This window comes from Brassica napus, chromosome C7 (assembly GCF_020379485.1).
Source record: "Brassica napus cultivar Da-Ae chromosome C7, Da-Ae, whole genome shotgun sequence".
NCBI lineage: Eukaryota > Viridiplantae > Streptophyta > Magnoliopsida > Brassicales > Brassicaceae > Brassica > Brassica napus.
The window spans coordinates 10,285,976-10,305,532 of NC_063450.1; the positions used below are offsets into that span (position 1 = coordinate 10,285,976).

Sequence of the window (19,557 nt, forward strand, 5' to 3'; positions counted from 1 at the left end):
AGAACTAGGAATCTCGCCGACAACTCTCGTAGCCCAGGCTCTTACCTTGTTGTAACGCTCAAACGCGAATTCGGAATAAGATCTACTTTGCTCTCTTTTCGATTTCTTATACTTTATCGTTGTTATTCTTGTGTTCTGATTGCTTTGCGTGTGGCATTAGCAGATATTCGGGACCTCTGGGAAATTAGGGTTTTCCTAGTTTCCTTATTTAAATGGAAATCGACAGTGCGAATTTCGGTTCCCACGTATCAAAACAATTTGAGATTCACAATGCTGTCATGACTTACGCTGTTACTCGTTGGAAATATTAGGAGGCAGAGAATCTTAATTATAACTTTTCGTTTATAAAGCTAATAGCAGAAAGATAAATCATCGGAATTATAACTACATTATAAAAGAAAATATTACAAAACAATCAACAACAAGTTACAAGTTTCAACAACAAGAGCTACAAAACCCAAATTTTATGGGAACAAACACAATATCAATGTCTGAAACGAGAGGGAGAGAACAATTATTGTCCTCAACTTATTAAAGATCCAAAAGCTTTGAATCAATCGATCAATCTTCATTATCTTCTCTCTCTCTAGGCACAGCACCAAATTCTTTGATAAGAATCTCAGCCACCAAGGGAACCAACTCCGTAACACGAACACCTTTCTTATAAATCTCTCCAAGATGTGAGTCGCTTCCTATTCGTCCTCCAACGTACACGTCAGCACCCTCGACAGGCTTCCCGTTCTCACCACGTGTCAAGCATCCCATGAATCCAATATCAGCCACTTGGACTTGTCCGCAAGTGTTGGGACATCCTGTCCAATGCATCCTTATTGGCTTCGGCACAGCTACAAGTCTCTCCACTTCTTCCGTCACTTTTAGTGCTCTTAGTTTGGTCTCGATTATCGCTTGTCCGCAAAACTGGTTCCCTGTACAAGCGACCAAGCCTTTCATCAAGATAGATGGCTCAGGGGAGAACCTGTTCTTGAGAAACGGTTCTTGAAGCAGAGCTTCGGTTTTGGAGGTCTCCACGTTTGGGATGATAATGTTTTGCTCTACGGTGAGTCTGAGCTCGCCTGTGCCGTAGGTGTCAGCTAAACGAGCAAGCTCGTCCATGTCATCCGCTTGTAGCCTACCGACCGGAACGTGAAGGCCAATGTAGCTAAGACCTTCTTGTTTCTGAGGGTGGACTCCGAAGTAGTCTCTCCTCTCCCATTGTTTGTTCACGAGATCCTCCGAAGATGCTCTCTCGAGTTTACCGCTTGGCATTCTCTTCTCTACTTCAGCTCTAAATCCTTCAACGCCCTGTTAAATTACATCGAAAGAAATCAAACTTCAACTCTCAAATTTTTCTAAAAGTAAAATGAATGAAACTTACAAGTTCATCGATGAGCCACATCATTCTTGTCTTCTGTCGGTTTCCTCTGGTTCCAAGATCTCTGTAGGCTTCAAGAACAGCTTTGCAGAGCGGAAGAACGTCTTCAGCAGGGACCCAAGCATCGAGGGGAATAGCTTCTTCACATCTTTTAGGACTAAAGAATCCTCCCACAAGCACATTGAATCCGAAGCGGCCATCTTTATTAGCAGGCATGTAAGCTAGATCATTGATATGCGGATGCTCATAGAGATCATGCGTCCCAACAACACACACATTCCACTTTCTCGGCCTGCACACAAAAAAAAAACAACAAGAAACTATCTTTAGCATATTCATTCACTCTACCAAAGCACAAGTCAATCTCAGAGAACGCACAAGTTGGTGAAATCAGGGTTTCCACGGGAATTGGCAGTGATAAATTGCGAGAGAAGATTGGTGTAAGGTCTTGTATCGACAATCTCATCAGGATCAATCCCAGCTATAGGATTGCCAACAGGGTTCCTCACATTATCCATCCCACTCTGGAGACTCGTCAACCCAACGGAAGCAAGGCCTTTCAAGATCTCAGGGACATCAGGCAAGACAACACCACGGATCTGCCAGTTCTGTCTTGTTGTCACATCAGCACATCCATCTTCGCCATACTTCCTAATCACACTCGCTAGGTACCGAGTCTGTGCACTTGTGGTCACACCGTTGGGTAACTTCAACCTCATCATAAACTTGCCATCTGCAAAACAAGAGTCATCCTTTTAAATCCAAATCAAGAAAAGAACACAAGTCTTTCACTCTGAAACATGAAACATACAGTGATGCTTCCGGCGATGGAACAAGCCAAGCCACTTGAGTCTAACATCAACATCTTCTTTAGAAGACTTCTCGCTGTCGATCTCTTCCATAGATTTCTTGGCGAGCTCTTCGATCCCATTCTCCATGAACAGCTTCATCGGCTCTCTCTCGATCTTAACCTTCTCCTGTGGGTTGATCCCTTTTCGAAACTTTTCCTTGAGAATGAAAAACCCATCTCTCAGTTCAACTCTCGGCTCGAGCCGATCTGCGTCTACGGTGGGAGAAGCGGTGGACTCCGCTGGATGAGCGGTCTGTGCGCCGACGATGACGGATCTTCTGGGTTTTGATGGGAGGAGAGCAGTGAAATGGAGAGAGAGAGAAGAAGAGGAAGTCATGGCGGAAGGAGGAGGTGAGAGAAGGTTGGAGACGTGCGGACATTTTTGTAGAGGGAAGACAGGAGCTCTTGAGCGATCCAAAGGGTCAAGTCTCTTCTGATCATTTGTTGTTAGGAGGAGACAGACACTTCCCCCTGATTTTCTCTTTTTGATTTATTTTTATTGAATCGAAATCATTTTTTTTAATTTGATGCCCATTAATGTATGATTTACTTTCATGTTCTAATCTCGTTTTCTCCATTTTTTTCTTGACAAGGCAGCGTTTGACTTTCAACCAAATTTAGCGGTATTTGTTGCATATTCGAATGGTAATAAATATATATCGTATCTTTTTTTTTTCTCACCTCTAAAGTATATATGTATCTTATGTAACATTATAGAGAATTTAAAATTCAGTGGACACTATAATAGTAGTAATAGTACTAGTAAGACAATAATACCCATTGATTTCTAATATTATTTTCTTGATAGACGGATTTTGACTTTAGAGTCAGTTTTAGCTGGTATTTGTTGCATATTCGATTGGTATATCTTTCTTTTCACTATTTCTTTTACTTCTATAGAATATATACATCTTATTTGTTTTTTTTTTTTTAAATAACACTTACTTCTATAGAATATATACATCTTATTTAAAATACATCTTACATAACACTATAATACAATATTTAAAATTCAGTGGACAGCACAACATTTTTTTGAAATATATTGTTTATCTTTCTTTTCTAGACGAGCTATAATGAATCATCACAAGTTCTACTTAAGTAGAATTTTCAAGAGACTGCATAGTTTATCTTCAACAACAACTAAAACGATTTGTATTTAGTGGTGTGAAATTTATGTATGGCCTAACTTAATATTATTTAATTAATTAAATTTTATTAGTTACCTAGTTTCCCCATATGCGTTCTTTGACGTTATTGTAGAGACATGAACAACTATCATCACAACGTCTTTTTTCTTTTTGCCTTTTCTGTCAGCCCACAACCGTAGTTTTTATATTTCTATTTTCGCACAATCCGTAGCAACTTGTATAGTAGCATCATATTTTAACGTTTTGCAATTTATCAATAGAATCAGGACTGAAAAGAATACATCAAGGTCGGGGTGACATAACTAGCCAAGGACCGAACTATTTGTGAGTAAAATAGAAAAAAAAACATCCGCCAGAAAAGGAAATGGTGGTCGTCAGAAAAGTACGGTAGTAATATCCTAGGGAAGGTATATCTGTGTTATTAAAATTTATCTAGTTAAATATATAATTTTTGACTAAATTTTTTAGTAGAATATTTTGCATAATGATATACCATGGTATAAGTTTTTATTTAGTATATCATATGCGTTCAGAGTGTGTTTTAGAGTATTTCAGGTTTAGGTCATGCGCCAGATGTTTGTAGATGCATTGGTGATTATGGAACTATTTGAAGTGCAGAAGTGTGCAGATACGCCAGATGTTCAGCTATTGATGGAAACCTCTCCACGGTGAAATTGAGCTGATATTTTGACACAAAATAGAGATTTGAGTTAGCTTTCCAATGCCACCGATTTAAGATCAGTCAGCATCCTATAGGAGAAGTTATGTCTGATTTACTGAAGAGTGGTCCGCCTAACTCGCAAGAAGAAGCTGTCGAGGATATGAACAAGTGTCGATCGACACTGATTCCAGAAGACGGGTAGAGATTATTTTAAGACCGATTTAGATCCAGAAGTCAACACAAATTACCAGAATGCCCATGCACGAATTGATACCTAATTTATATAGTTTTCTAAACCATCATTGACGGCTAAGCTTAATTGTATTGTTTTGTTCTAGGTTTTCTCTAAGTTAGGAGAGAATATCAATTCTCCTTCAAAGATTGACTGGAACTCCATTGGTTTTATACTTGATTTATATGATTTATATTCAGACTATGATTTGTGTTATTGCTTGCATGTCTTGAGTAATCATCGTGTTAGATTTAGGGATTTCATGAGCTTAATGGCAAACTGATAATAAATTAGAATTTCTAGGATTGTTTATACATTTCTACACCAGGGTGGCTTGTAATATTAGGAGCTAGAGTAATTGGAATAACATGAGAGTGTGACTAATTGCTTGAACCTAGAATCATAGAACAATTGAGAGGAACGAGAGTGCAATCGATTAACGGAACCTGAATCCTGTTGGATTAGATACCTAGGCGCATACGAGAATTGGTTTAGGAATTTAGTTAAACAATATCGATCTGAGCATTAAATTATGTTCGAAAGAGGTATCGATCGACACCCTATATGTGTATCAATCGATACTCATTCTATATCGCATACGAGAGTATGGATATATATTCGAACATGTAGAATCACAACGAGAGCTGGATATCTTATAATTGTATCCGAGTTCTAGAATTAAATCTATAAAACCCTTGGCATCTTTGATTTGTGTTTTGAATCTTTTGAATGATAAATCCCTAGATCTAGCGCTTTCTCCTTATCGTTTTCAAACAAATATCTTCTATTTACTATTTAGTTATTTACTTCTTTTATATTATTTGGAACTCCATTGGTTTTATACTTAATTTATATGATTTATATTCAGACTATGATTTGTGTTATTGCTTGCATGTCTGAGTAATCATCCTGTTAGATTTAGGGATTCATGAGCTTAATGAAAAACTAATAATCAATTAGAATTACTAGGATTGTTTATAGATTTCTACACCAGGGTGGCTTGTAATACTAGGATCTAGAATAGTTGGAATAACATGAAAGTGTGACTAATTGCAAGAACCTAGAATCATAGAATAATTAAGAGGCACGAGAGTGCAATCGTTTAATGGAACCCGAATCTTGCTGGATTAGATACATAGGCGCATACGAGAGTTGATCTAATAATTTAGTTGAATAATATCGATTTGAGCATTAAATCATGTTCGAAAGAGGTATCACATACGAGAGTATGGATATATATTCGAACATGTAGAATCACAGCGAGAGCTGAATATCTTATAATTGTATCCGAGTTCTAGAATTAAATCTATAAAACCCATGGCATCCTTGATTTGTGTTTTGAATCTTTTGAATGATAAATCCCTAGATCTAGCGCTTTCTCCATATCGTTTACAAACAAATATCTTGTATTTATTGTTTAGTTATTTACTTCTTTTATATTGTTTGGAACTCCATTGGTTTTATACTTGATTTTATATGATTTATATTCATAATATGATTTGTGTTATTGCTTTCATGTCTGAGTAATCATCTTGTTAGATTTAGGGATTCATGAGCTTAATGTCAAACTGATAATCAATTAGAATTGCTAGGATTGTTCATAGATTTATACACCAGAGTGGCTTGTAATACTAGGATCTAGAGTAGTTGGAATAACATGAGAATGTGACTAATTGCTTGAACCTAGAATCATAGAAGAATTGAGAGGCACGAGAGTGCAATCGATTAACGGAACCCAAATCCTACTGGATTAGATACCTAGGCGCATATGAGATTTGGTCTAGGAATTTAGTTGAACAATATCGATCTGAGCATTAAATCATGTTCGAAAGAAGTATCGATCGACACCCTATAGGTTTATGGATCGATACTCGTTCTGTATCGCATACGAGAGTATGGATATATATTCGAACATGTAGAATCACAGCGAGAGATGGATATCTTATAATTGTATCCGAGTTCTAGAATTAAATATATCAAACCCTTGGCATCCTTGGTTTGTGTTTTGAATCTTTTGAATGATAAATCCCTAGATCTATCGCTTTCTCCTTATCGTTTACAAAAAAATATCTTCTATTTACTGTTTAGTTATTTACTTCTTTTATATTGTTAGCCTGGCTTAATCTTAATATCTCTAGTCTATTGTGTGACCACGCTCCCTTTGGATTACAATTAACCTATTATTTGAGAGAGTAGCTTGAAGGTTAATTTGAGCATATCAAATTTGGCGCCTTTGTCGGGAAGCATTGGATTCGCCATTAGATTTGGTTAATAGGTTTAGTCTAGGTTTTATTTTATGTTTTAAGTTACTTACAAAAACAGTTCTTGTTTTTCAGGTACATGTCCATCAGTACTAGAAGTAGCAAGGAGAAAGAACTTTTCTTCTCAGACCCAACACGTTTGGAACGCTCAATCCGCAAAGAGAAATGCGCAGCATTGTTCGACACCAACTCTTCTTTGTTGATCGACACTTGTGAGGGAGCAACGATCGACACTTCTACTAGAGCATCGTTTGATACCATCCCGCGAGCAGACAACATGGTTGCAGCTCTTGTGCTGATAAGGGATAGGAATGGAGACCTGCATGACCCTGAAGGTCATCTGTGTAATGCAGCAGGTCAGAAAATAAATGGACATGGGGATGTAATCCATGAGCCATCTGTTGCTACTGAGGATGCTAAAGTTCTCCGACAGAGAACAATAGCAGAATGGATCAGGCATAGTTAGTTGTATACCAACATGCGTTCGATTCAATCTCTAGAAATCCAGGGTGTTGCTAAAAATCCCGCCTACTTTTCTTATGTAGGCCAGCATTCCTTTCATGGTCTTCCTCATGAAAATCCCTTGGACCATATTGAAACTCTCGAAGAGTTTGTGTCTCTTATTCAGAAGCATGAGGGAACCGAAGACTACATCATTTGCAAGCTGCTCAAATATTTTATCTCTGGAAATGCGGTTGATAGGCTGAAACTCCTACCACCAGGGTCTCTGACTATCTGGAATGATGTCAAGACTGCATTTCTGACTGAATTCTTCGATGATGCAATGGCTGCATAGATGTGGAATAAAATTTGGACATTCTCTCAAGGACCTATTGAAGCTTTCAGAAGCTCTTGGAACAGGTTTAGGAGTTACCAAAAGGATTGTCCACATCATGGTCTTACGGGAGTTCAGCTGTTGGAAATTTTCTTCTGGGGTATTTATTTGCATTACATGTTGATGCTTGATGGTGCAAGCGAAGGAAATATCAAGACCAAGACTCCAGAAGAAGCTAAGAGACTGATTGAGAACTTGGTGTCTAGCAACATTACCAAGAATGCAAATATGAACCTGAAGAAATTGGTTGTAATGGATGATGATAAGTTCATTGAGGTCAAAGTAAAATTTGGTTTTGTTCATGAGGTCTCGATGGTGGGTCAGGTTGAGAATTACTTTAATGAAGCCGGTTTTCAGAATTATGATCAGATGATGGAATCTATGATGGAACAAGAACTAGAAAATCAGCAGAAGAGGATTGCAGACTTTGATCTGAAGTTGGATTTTATCGAGAAAGAGCTGAATGGAAAATTTAAAATCATGGCCGCTCATGTCAAGATGCTAACCACTCAGATTTTTCAGTTTACAAGAGCTGTGGAGAGGCAAGAAACACTTCTTAAAGGGAGAGCTGAGAAAAGCCACATGCACCATGTCATCTTAGATGATGACTTTGGGGAAGTGATCGAGCATGAGAATCTGGAAGAATGTGCTTTTCTAATCGAAAGTTCTATGTCTATTGGCAGCTCGCACTGGTGTCGATCAACCCCATCAGATGAGCACCGATCGACACCCCTTGAAGAATACATGGGAACTGTGAGAACTCAAAGCCACACATACTTTTCTGCACGAAACCTACATCCTCCCATCCCATACCATGTTAACACGAACGACATCGATCGACACACACATGACATAATCGATCGACAACAACAACCGAACAGTGATCGACTACTCAAGTGCAGCTACCAAAGCCAACAGTGAACATCAACCAGCAACCTGCATATGCACCAGGAAAGGATCAATCAACCCCAGTTGTACCCTCATTTGTTGAGAGTGTCGATCGACAACACACACCCAGTGTTAATCGACACCATATGTACGAGCATGAACCTGTCATGGATCAGCAGACAACAAAAGAAACAATTCTAGTTGAGAAGAGAGTGAAATCTAGGAAACCTTATGTTCCCAAACATTTCAAGAGAGAAGCTAACAAAGCTGAACTTGATGGATTTCACAAGAGAGAGAAAAGGGTTCCTAAAGATATATCTTTGTGAAAAGGGTTCCTAAAGATATATCTTTCGAGGATGTATATCATAAGTACAGACTTGGTAATTTCTTCAGAGAGCGCAGAGAGACAGATAAGGACACTGAGTTGCTATTTAACAAGGTCAGCCATAAAATCAAGAAGACATTGAAGAAGGAGCAAGATCCTGGGAAGTTTCAGATTCCGTGATGTATACGTAGCCAGGTTTTCCTAATGCCCTTTGCGAAACTGGATCTGCGGTCAGCATCATGGCCAAGGACACTACTGAGATGTTAGGATTTAAGGTGGAGCCTTCTCAAGATAGTTTCACCTTTGTGAATAACTCTAGAGCAAACTCATCCGGTATGATCAGGAATGTTAAAGTAGAGATAGGGGAATGCACTGTCCCAGTGGATTTTTATGTATTGCAAATCAAATCATGCTGGAAATCTTCTCTTCTTTTTGGAAGGTCCTTCATGGCTACAGTGGGAGCAGTTTGTGATCTGAAAAAGAAAAAGATGTGTCTGACTAATGTCGATAAAAGTGTCTTCTATGATCATGTGGAGAAGAACAACAGAGATGAGTTTATTTCATGCATAGAGATGTCTAAAGATCCAGCACCCACAGCTGATTTAAATCGCGAGACTGCAGAATCAGCATCAGCGTCAATCGACACTCAGCCAACAGTATCGGTCGATACCATCCGAACTTCAAAACAAACCGAGACTGAAAAGATTAAGTCTGGGGGAAGAACTAGGAAGAAGACAAAGAAAAAAAAAGTAGATGCAGATTTCTTGTCACTGGTTCCTTCGCAATGTCATGAGGGAAGTTTTGAATATAGGGTGTTCTGCAAAGGAGGTCTACAACCTTTCACCAAGGTCAGAGTTCAATGTGATCCAGAGCTGAGAGGCAAAGGGAAAGCTTCTGCAAGATCTCTCATCAACTGTATCAACCATATGAGGAAGAGAGACACTTAAACCTGTTTTGGAGCAAGTTTTCATTCTCATCCGGACTGAATCAGATCTCAATAAGTCAAGCTAATGACTGAAAATAAGCGCAGAGTGGGAGGCAATCCACTATTAGGTAATTTTAGTTATATGTAGTATTCATTTTATACTATTTGTCGCATTTTTTTCAGAAAAATGATGAAAAGACACTCTAGCTGCGGCCGAACGACACTGTAGCGAACGTCACTGTAGCTGAGACATTGTTCTACCGAAAAACGATCCGAGGAAGTAAAGTTATGTACCAGCATCGACCGACGACTGGCCAGTATCGGTCGACACCACTTCAATCGAGCATCGACGACACCTGATCAATGTCGATCGACGCTCATCACATACGGCATGTATAACTCGTTTTTCCTTGGTAAATATTTACCTATGGTTTATTTTCCCACCAATTTTAGACAGTATAACATTGGGACAATATTGTTTAAGTCTGGGGGGGGGGGGGGGGGGGGGGGGGGGGGGAGATGGGGGGGGGTTATTATTGATATTGGGTTTTATCTTGAGTTTTTGTTATGGTATTTTTCAAATTGTTTTATAGAGTCAATAAGGGGATGATGAATGTTTTTCAATTTTCATTTACTTATTATCTAACCACTCTCTAGCACCATTCTTATATTTATTGAATGTGGAGTGTACTAGAGATACCAAAGTGAATCACCTTCGATTCATATCCACACTTGCTGAGAATGTTTGAAGGAACTGAAGCTTACCTCCAACCTAATTGAACTTAATATGCTTGTCTTGGGGCTTGGTATGCACTAGATCGGATTCCTCCTACAAGTCTGGAAGATAAAAGTTTGTGTGTTGCTAGTTCCCCTCTCTCTCCATTTCAGTTTTATAAGAATTCAAATAGGATTTGGTGACTATAACCATTAAAGCTTGATTCATAAAAATTCTAGAAAGAGATAAAAGTCAAAAACAATGAATAGAAACTGGTGGCTACAACCATTAGAGTTTGATTCATGGAAGCTTGTCTAAATATTCCAGTGAATTAAAAAAAATAAAATGATACCTTCCAAAGGAGGGATACATTGACTGAGAGAAGTGAGAAGAGAGGGAGGAAATGAAGTAGTAAAGATTGCATGTTGGTCCATATACTTGTTTGAGTAAGAGTCCATATGTCATTTAATCAGTTCTTCCAAGGTAAAGTCTGCACCTTCTTATATGTAAGAAATGAAGTTAGTAAAGGGGTTAGTCAGACATTATTAGGCAAGTTGTTGGCTAGATGGATTTTGTTTCTAAGCTAGGATATGGTATATAAAATACCTTTAAAGTTGGCATTAATTTGATGTGGCTTGCAACATTGCAGAGGTGATGATAGTAAGGTTTAAAATTGTGTGAGTCCCTGCGTTTTTAAACCTCTTTCACAAGATTATTCTATATTCTGCTTGAGGACAAGCAAAATGATAAGTCTGCGAGAGTTGATATACAATGGATTTTACCTCTTTTACCCCATGGTATAAGTTTTTATTGAGTATATTATATGTGTTTGGAGTTTGTTTTAGAGTATTTTCAGGTTCATGCACGTTCTGGATACTTTGGTGATTATGGAGCTATTTGAGGTGCAGAATTGCACAGATACATCAGATGTTTAACTAAGGATGGAAACCTTTCCATGGTGCGATTAAACTTATATTTTGTCACAAGATATAGCTTTGAGTTATCTTTCCAATGCCACTAGTTTTAGGTCAATCAACATCATAAAGCAGACGTTATGCCCGTCTGACTCGCAAGAAGAAGCTGCCGAGGATATGAACGAATGTCGATCAACACTAATACCTTGGTGTCGAACGAGACTGATGCCAGAAGATGGGCCGAGATTATTTTATGACCGATTTAGAGCCAGAAGACACCACAAATTACCAGAATGCCCGTGCACGACTTGATACCTAATTTATATAGTTTCTAAACCATTGTTGACAGCTAAACTTTATTGTATTGTTTTGTTCAAGGTTTTCTCAAAGTTAGGAGAGAAGATCAATTCTCCTTCAGAGATTGATTGGAACTCCATTGGTTTTATACTTAATTTATATGATTTATATTCAGACTATCATTTGTGTTACTGCTTGCAAGTCTGAGTAATCATCCTATTAGATTTAGGAATTTCATGAGTTTAATGTCAAAATGATAATCAATTAGGATTGCAAGGATTTTTTTTATAGATTTCTACACCAGAGTGGCTTGTAATACTAGAATCTAGAGGTGTTGGAACAACATTAGAGTGTGACTAATTGCTTAAAACTAGAATCATAGGATAATTGAGAGGCACAAGAGTGCAATCGATTAACGAAACCTGAATCTTACTGGATTAGATACCTACGCGCATACGAGAGATGGTCTAGGAATTTAGTTGAAAATATCGATCTGAGAATTAAATCATGTTCGAAAGAGGTATCGATCGACACCCTATAGGTGTATCGATTAATACTCGTTTCGTATACGAGAGTATAGATATATATTTGAACATGTAAAATTACAGCGAGAGCTAGATATCTTATAATTGTATCCGAGTTCTAGAATTTAATTTATAAAACCGTTGGCATCCTTGATTTGTGTTTTGAATCTTTTGAATGATAAATCCCTAGATCTAGCGCTTTCTCTTTATCATTTACAAAAAACTATCTTCTATTTACTCATTAGTTATTTACTTCTTTTATATTGTTAGCCTAGCTTAATCTTAACATCTCTACTCTATTGTGTGCCCACGTTCCCTGTGAATTCGATTCAAGTACTACAATGAACCTCTTATTTGAGAGAGTAGCTTGAAGGTTAATTTGAGCATATCACTTAAGTACTAACATGAGTTTTAGTTTACCGACTTCAATATATTTCTTAAGTAATACATGTATTTTTTAGCAAAAATTAGTTGTCTTTCTAACATATTTGACTCTTTTTAATCTCTAGAAATAAATATTATAGTTTTTCTTGTATTCGAATCAAAAATATATAAATGTCAAACTCAGTATTGAAAAATTCATAAAATATCTTCCAAATTTATTTATTTATTTATTTTAATAACTGTGGTGTGATGTTACCACTCAAATTACTCCAATGAGTGACTTTACTTTCTCAAATAAAAGGTTCAGTCGTAGCATTTAGGGATCAAAACTATATGGATCTAAGTCATACAATAGATCCTAACAAGTTTATGATTATGCTAGGTAAGCAATTAAATAATAAAAAACAGAGGTGAACAAGACAGTTGTTCGGTTGATTGATTAATTTGAGGTTGTAAACAATTATGAGAAATAGCTAGATTTAGGGTTTCAGAATTGGGATTATAGTGATTTATATGCTAAGGTTTCAATCCTAGAACACAAATTCTAATTACAATATATTCCAGCATCCGCGTGCGAATAAATCCTATTGATCTAAGTCTATATCTCAGCCGTCGCTTGTTGATATAGTTCGAACATCGATCGACGCTATGTGAATAGTGTCGCTTGATGTTTACCTAGTCAAGCGTTACCAAGATGTTTGATTGGTTCACTAGTTTGACTAGAAAAACCGTCGCTTGTTTCTAACAATACTAGCTCAGGGAATTAATTCAGGTAAAAGACCATGTTTCTGCTTGCGCCTAATTGTCTTAAGTTCAGGGTTCTAGTTACCTACTCTAGAACGCAAGCGTTAATAGCAATTCCTATGAAGGAAATCTTATCACCTTATCGTATCTATATTTTGGGCTAATCCGTCATAACCTTTCTTCTAACCCTAAATATAACAAGAGTAATTACTCAGACATGATCAAGCAAGACATGACAATAATCTGAATAAACTGCATAAATAGAATAGAGTAGAAATACTGGAGTTTGAATACAAATCTCTGAAGGAGTCTTAGATCTTCTCTCCAAACTACCAAAAACCCTAGATATGTTTTGCTGTGTAAAGTAGAAAGTATGAAAGCGTGTGTTGCCCAAAACAATGGCAGAACACATAAATATTATGTTAAAATCGACCAGGGGTAATCTTGTAAATGATATGAAACTTGGGCCATAAGTCGGCTGGGAACCAAATCGAGCTTTGCGTACTTCGCTGTCGATCGATGAAAAGAGATGTTTGTCGATCGACGGTTGACTCAGAATGTCGACTCTGGACTGGTTCGATGGGAAGCTACGAGTTTCTCCTAACTTTTGCTCCAAAATGCCCCAAAATCACCATATATCTTCAAAACACTCTTGAACCTGTAAATACTCTAAAAACACTCTAAAACATAATAAATAGTTCCTAAAACACCTATATACCATGGCTAAAAACATGTAAAATCCATGGTATGTCAACTCCCCCAGACTTACTCTTTTACTTGTTCTCAAGGAAAAACAAGAGCAGTCCTGATGAAAGAGTTTTGAAAACAGCAGGGACTCACATAATTTAAAATCACTACTCTCTAGCTTAGTCATGATTAAAGGTGAAAGTGAATCATTACTGACCTTGGATAATTCAATGTACTACACTCTAGCTTAGTCACCATTACCATACATCATACAACTCCACTGATAGCGCCTGACATACCCGTCTGCTAACCTCATTTCTGCATAAAGTAAATGTGTAGGCTACATCTTGGGAGTATTGATCAAGGGACACATGGAATCAACTCAAGCAAGTATCTGGACCTACATGTAACCCTTTCTGGTTTCCCTCTCTCTTCTCTCTTCTCTGAATCCGATTTTTTTTTTAGTATATATATATACTATTAGTAGGCAAAGTTGTAGGTGAATAGTGTGGTCATCGATAATGTATCTACCCCTCGCTTCCAAACAATGTGTGATCATTCTATTAGAGTAGAATAATGGGGTCGCAGAAAATATTCGTACCCCTTTAAACCGCAAAAAATCATTTAAATCTTTTGTAAATATGGACACCAAAGAGGGATGGAAGGATATTGTGAATTTTTTTTTTAAGACTCATAAATAAACTAATATCAGTAGACCTCACCCCAGACTTAAACAACACTCTCCCGAGTGTTTATTCAGTCGATGTTTGGTGAGAACATATATCATAAGTACTTATGTAACAAGGAAAACGATATACCTCCCGGTTTATGCCAGTGTCGATCGACACACTGAAGTGACGATCGATCGGTGGCGGTGGTGAACTGTCGATCGATGTCAACTGTGTCTCATCGGTTGATTCTTAGAGCAATCGTCTCCTCAGATTTTTTTATCTTTTATTTCAAAAACAATGTAAACACGAAAATCAATAAAGCTAATCAAAGAAACTTAAATAAAACTTACCAATGGGTTGCCTTCCATTAAGTTCTTTGTTATAGTCATTTAGCTTAACTTTTTGGATGTGGTTTTGCTAATAAGGAGGTAGGTGACGACTTGTTGGGAAACAAGTGTCAACATCATCTTTGGACATCTCTAACCAGGTACCAACAAAGCTTTTGATTGCTTTTTCACTCTTGGTTATGTGGTATTGCTGCCTTTGAATAATCCATTTGGTGTAATCTAATTTCTGCTGCAGCTCCTCCATTGTTTTGATTATCCAAGCAATGCTGTTGTGGAGAGGATAGAAGAGTCTACCAATTGTTTGTTGCATCTTGTCGTACATCTTATCCTTGTTAGACATTGCTTTCTTCATGATCTTCATGACTTCTTCTCTAGTGTATCTGTCATCATCTGGTGTAGGTATGGTGTAGATTCGAGGCATCTGAAAACGTCCCTCATATTGTCGTAGACTCAGATACTTCCCTCCGGATTTATCAGCCATATCCAATATTGCTTATATATCTTCCTTAGAAACATTGATTATCCTTTCATCCAATGCTTGTGCGTTACCATCTTCATCTCTGTATACTCCATACTTATCTGGCTGTATGACATGGATCTTCCTCTTTGAAGGGGTAGAAGTGTCAATCGCGAAGCTTGGTTAGTAGTTATCATTCTCCCAACTGTTGATAGATCTTTTAGGGAAGTCATCTATCTCATTCGCAGGGTCATTGTCGATCGGTGCTTCCAAAGCCTTGTCGATCGTTGCTTCAAACCTACCATCGAGCGACGGTTCATGCTGAGTGTCGATCGATGCTCCATTGTCCGATTCAACTTCAGCTCCAGAGTGGGAATAACAGACTGCAATAAATCCTGGATAATCTCCAATCTCAATGTAGGACGTCTGTGGCTTGACAATTCTCGCTGGATCATAGTAGACATTAGAGTCTATGAGTGTCAGGCAGAATTTGTTGGTCTGCATGTTGCAAACTGCTCCTATAGTAGCCATGAAAGCTCTCCCATGTAGCAGAGAAGAATTTCAGTTGAGCTTGATCCAGGACATGGAAGTATACTAGAACTATGGCATTACCAATCTGCACCTCAAAGTTTTTGATGATTCCTCCTGAGTTCCTCTTAGAACAGTCCACAAAAGTGAACGAATCCTTTGAATGCATTATCTCCAGACCTATATGGTCTGCCATCACCTTAGGTAGAATGCTGAATGAAGAATCTGTGTCGCAAAACACACTAGTGTAGTCAATGCCTCCTATCAAGCACGGTACAACAAACTTTCCAGGATCACTTTTCTTCTTCAATGTAATCCTTTGTCTCATATTCTCTCTGACCTGATGGAACATCCCCTCAATGTCCTTCTCAGTCTCCTTGGGTTCTCTGAAGAACATCCACAATCTGTGGGTAAAGTAAGCCTCATCGAATGGCTTATCCAAGGGTATCATGAGAACCTTTTTAGTGAAGTTATCCATCTCTTTCTCAGTAGCTCCTCTCTTCAGATGCTTGGGACCCTTTTCCTTCCTCTTTCTCAAGGTTCGTCCCTCAGTAGCATGTTCAACTACCATAGGCTCTGGTGCATGTTCAACTACCATAGGCACTCAGTCTGGCTACATCGATGCTAGGTAACCACACTCGTTAAGTGAAAGGCGGGTGTCGATCGATGCTGGAGGACTCTTATCGATCGTTGCCTAACGTCTGGTGTCGATCGGTGGCAGATTGTTGTTGCCGATCGATGTCTTCCGTGGTGACACGGTAGGGTTGTGGTGGATGAGGGTGTCGAGCTGCAAACTCCTCGTGAGTCATGATTGTCACTGTCTAGCACGATGCAACATACTCCATAGAAGGTGTCGATCGATGCTGGACATGATGTGTTGGTCGGTGCTCTGATGACTCCATCGGTCGAGGTCTGTCTCTTGGTGTTGATCGACACCATTAAGAACTTATGAAACTCATGGAGCTCTCAACTTCAGAGTCGCCCTCTTGAAGCTTCTCATGCTTAACCAGTTTCTAGAAATCATCATCTATGATGGCACCCACGTGGTGTTTCAATGTTGCTTCTCATTTGCCCTTGACTAAGGCTTCTTGCCCCTTAACAGCTTGTCCTGTTGGAACCACCTGCATCTCCAAATTTTTCACATGTTTGCTCAAAGTTTCAAACTTTGTGTTCAGATTAGTGTAGACAACATCTAATTTCCTATTGAAATCCACTATCAACTTCAGCTGGGACGCAAGAATCTGATCAAACATTCCTTCAGTTATACTTTCATGAGTCTCTGGCGGTGGTTTCTAGTAAAAAGAGTTTGTAAAGGTCCTGATGAAATCTACATCCCTCTCGACGTCGTCTTTAGCTTCCCTATCTTTTGTAAGGTCAACTTGATTTTTGAGAAGCTTGTAGATACTGTCCAGCTTAGCCTTAATATCGTCCATCTGCTCTTTCCAAAGAGTAGTGGCTGAATCTATCCTTTCTAAATCAATGTTCTTGGTGCTGGAACAGGATGCCAAGTTCTCAATGAGTCTCACAGCCTCTTCTGGATTCCTAGTGTTAAAGTTTCCTTCACTAGCAGTATCCAAAGCCATCTGATATGCCAGCGCGATGCCTCTGAGGAAAGTGTTGAGCAGCTGCACTTCATTTAATCCATGGTGTGAAAAATCTCTATGATAGGACTTGAATCTCATCCAAGATCTTCTGAATGACTCTATAGGCCTCTGTGTGAATGTAGCAATCTTGCCTCTCAGCTTTTCATCGCATCCCTCATCAAAGAAATTACGCAAAAATGCGTTCTTGACTTCAATCCAGGACGTAAGAGATCATGATGGTAACTGCTTAAGCCAGTGTGAAGCGTCTCCAGCTAGTGAGTACTTGAAGAGCTTGCAGAAGATATATTCCTCTGGGACTCCATTGGCTTAATGGCAGAAACCAAATCCTCGGACCGCTCCAGATGGTCCATTGGATGCTCATGTGGGAGACCACAATAAGGTGTCAGTCCCACAAGTGTAAAGTATTAAGGTTTCAGCTCGAAATCGTTCCTCTGAATACATGGAAGACGAATAGCATATATGTTGGCGTAGTATTAATCTGGACGGTTGTAGTCAGCCAACGTTTTGGGTCGAGCAGTCTGCGCATCATCACCTACAGCCTAAGCATCGGCTGCAGTGGCATCAGTATCATGATCAAGAATTACAGCCCTCTGATCATCTAACCTCTGACCTGCTGCATTACACAGATGACCCTCCCGGTCATGCAGGTCTCCATTCTTATCATGCACTAAAACTAGAGTCGCGACCATGTCTCGTGGACAGCTATCGATCGATGTTCTGGTAGAAGTGTCGATCAGGGGTAACTCACAACTGTCAGTCGACAGATTTGTGTTGTTGTCGATTGATGCGGTTCATCTCTCTTTGCGGATCGTTCGTTCCAAAAGGGCAGAGTCTGAGAATAGCAGTGCTTTTTTCTTGTTGGTTCTGGTACTGCTGGGAGTGCACCTGAAAGAAATCAAGAAAAAAATTTATTAGAATTTTCGTTAACAATAAAAACCTAGACTAAACCTAACTAATAAGATTTAATGGCGAACGAATCTACCCAGAAACGGCGCTAAATTTGATATCACTCAAATTACCCCAAAGAGTTATTTAACTCTCTCAAATAAGAGGTTCAGTCGTAGTACTTAGGGATCAGATCCACAAGAAGCTAAACCGCACAATAGATCATAACAAGTTTATGATTAAGCTAGGCAAGCAATAAAACAATAAAAAGCAGAGGTGAACCATGCAGTTGTTCGGTTGGTTTTAAATTCTGAGAAATAGTTAGATTTAGGGTTTCATGTAATTGGGATTATAGTGATATAGATGCTAAGGTTTCATTCGTAGAACATGAATTCTAATTGCAATATATTCCAGCTTCCGCGTGCGAATAAATCTTGTTGATCTAAGTCTATATCTCAGCCGTCGCTTGTTGATATAGTTCGAATGTCGATCGACACTATGTGACTAGGGTCGCTCGATATTTAACTAGTTACCAAGCTGTTCGACTGGTTCACTAGTTTGACTAGATCAGCTATCACTTGTTTCTAGCAATCCTAGCTCAGGGGAATTAATTCAGGTAAAAGACCATGCTTCCTCTTGCGCCTAATTATCCTAAGTTCAGGGTTTTAGTTAGCTACTTTAAAACACAAGCATTAATAGCAATTCCTATGAAGAAAATCTTATCACCTTAGCGTATCTATATTTTGGGCTAATCCCTCATAACCTTACTTCTAACCCTAAATCTAACAAGAGTAACTACTCAGACATGATCAAGTAAGACATGACAATAATCTGAATAAACTGCATAAATAGAATAGAGTAGAAAGCTGGAGTTTCAATACAATTCTCTGAAGGAATCTTGGATCTTCTCTCCAAACTACTAAAAACCGTAGATATGTTTTGCTGTGTAAAGTACAATGTATGAAAGCGTGTGTTGCCCAAAACAATGGTAGAGCACATAAATATTAGGTTAAAATCGGCGAGGGGTAATATTGTAAATGATCTGGAACTTGGGCCATAAGTCGGTTGGGAACCAAGTCGGGCTTTTCGTGCTTCGCTATCGATCGACAGTTTACTCTGAATGTCTACTCTGGACTGGTTTGATGGGCAGCTAAGAGTTTTTCTAGTTTGTTCCCCAAAATTCCCCAAAATCACCATATATATTTAAAACACTCATGAACTTGTAAATACTATAAAAAGACTCCAAAACATAATAAATAGTTCCTAAAACACCTTACCATGGTTAAAAGCAGGTAAATCC

At 38.5% G+C, this 19,557-nt stretch overlaps 1 protein-coding gene across 1 annotated transcript; it reads right to left on the reverse strand.

Annotated features, from left to right (window-relative positions):
• Nucleotides 1-369: 369 nt before the first annotated feature.
• Nucleotides 370-2,718, reverse strand: LOC106445633 (ferredoxin--nitrite reductase, chloroplastic). Its single transcript, XM_013887219.3, has 4 exons — nt 2,184-2,718; nt 1,751-2,105; nt 1,376-1,664; nt 370-1,302 (listed from the first exon to the last, which is right to left on the reverse strand). The coding sequence occupies exons 1-4, from the start codon at nt 2,557-2,559 to the stop codon at nt 562-564; spliced, it is 1,761 nt and encodes a 586-aa protein (XP_013742673.1). The 5' UTR covers nt 2,560-2,718; the 3' UTR covers nt 370-561.
• Nucleotides 2,719-19,557: the final 16,839 nt, after the last annotated feature.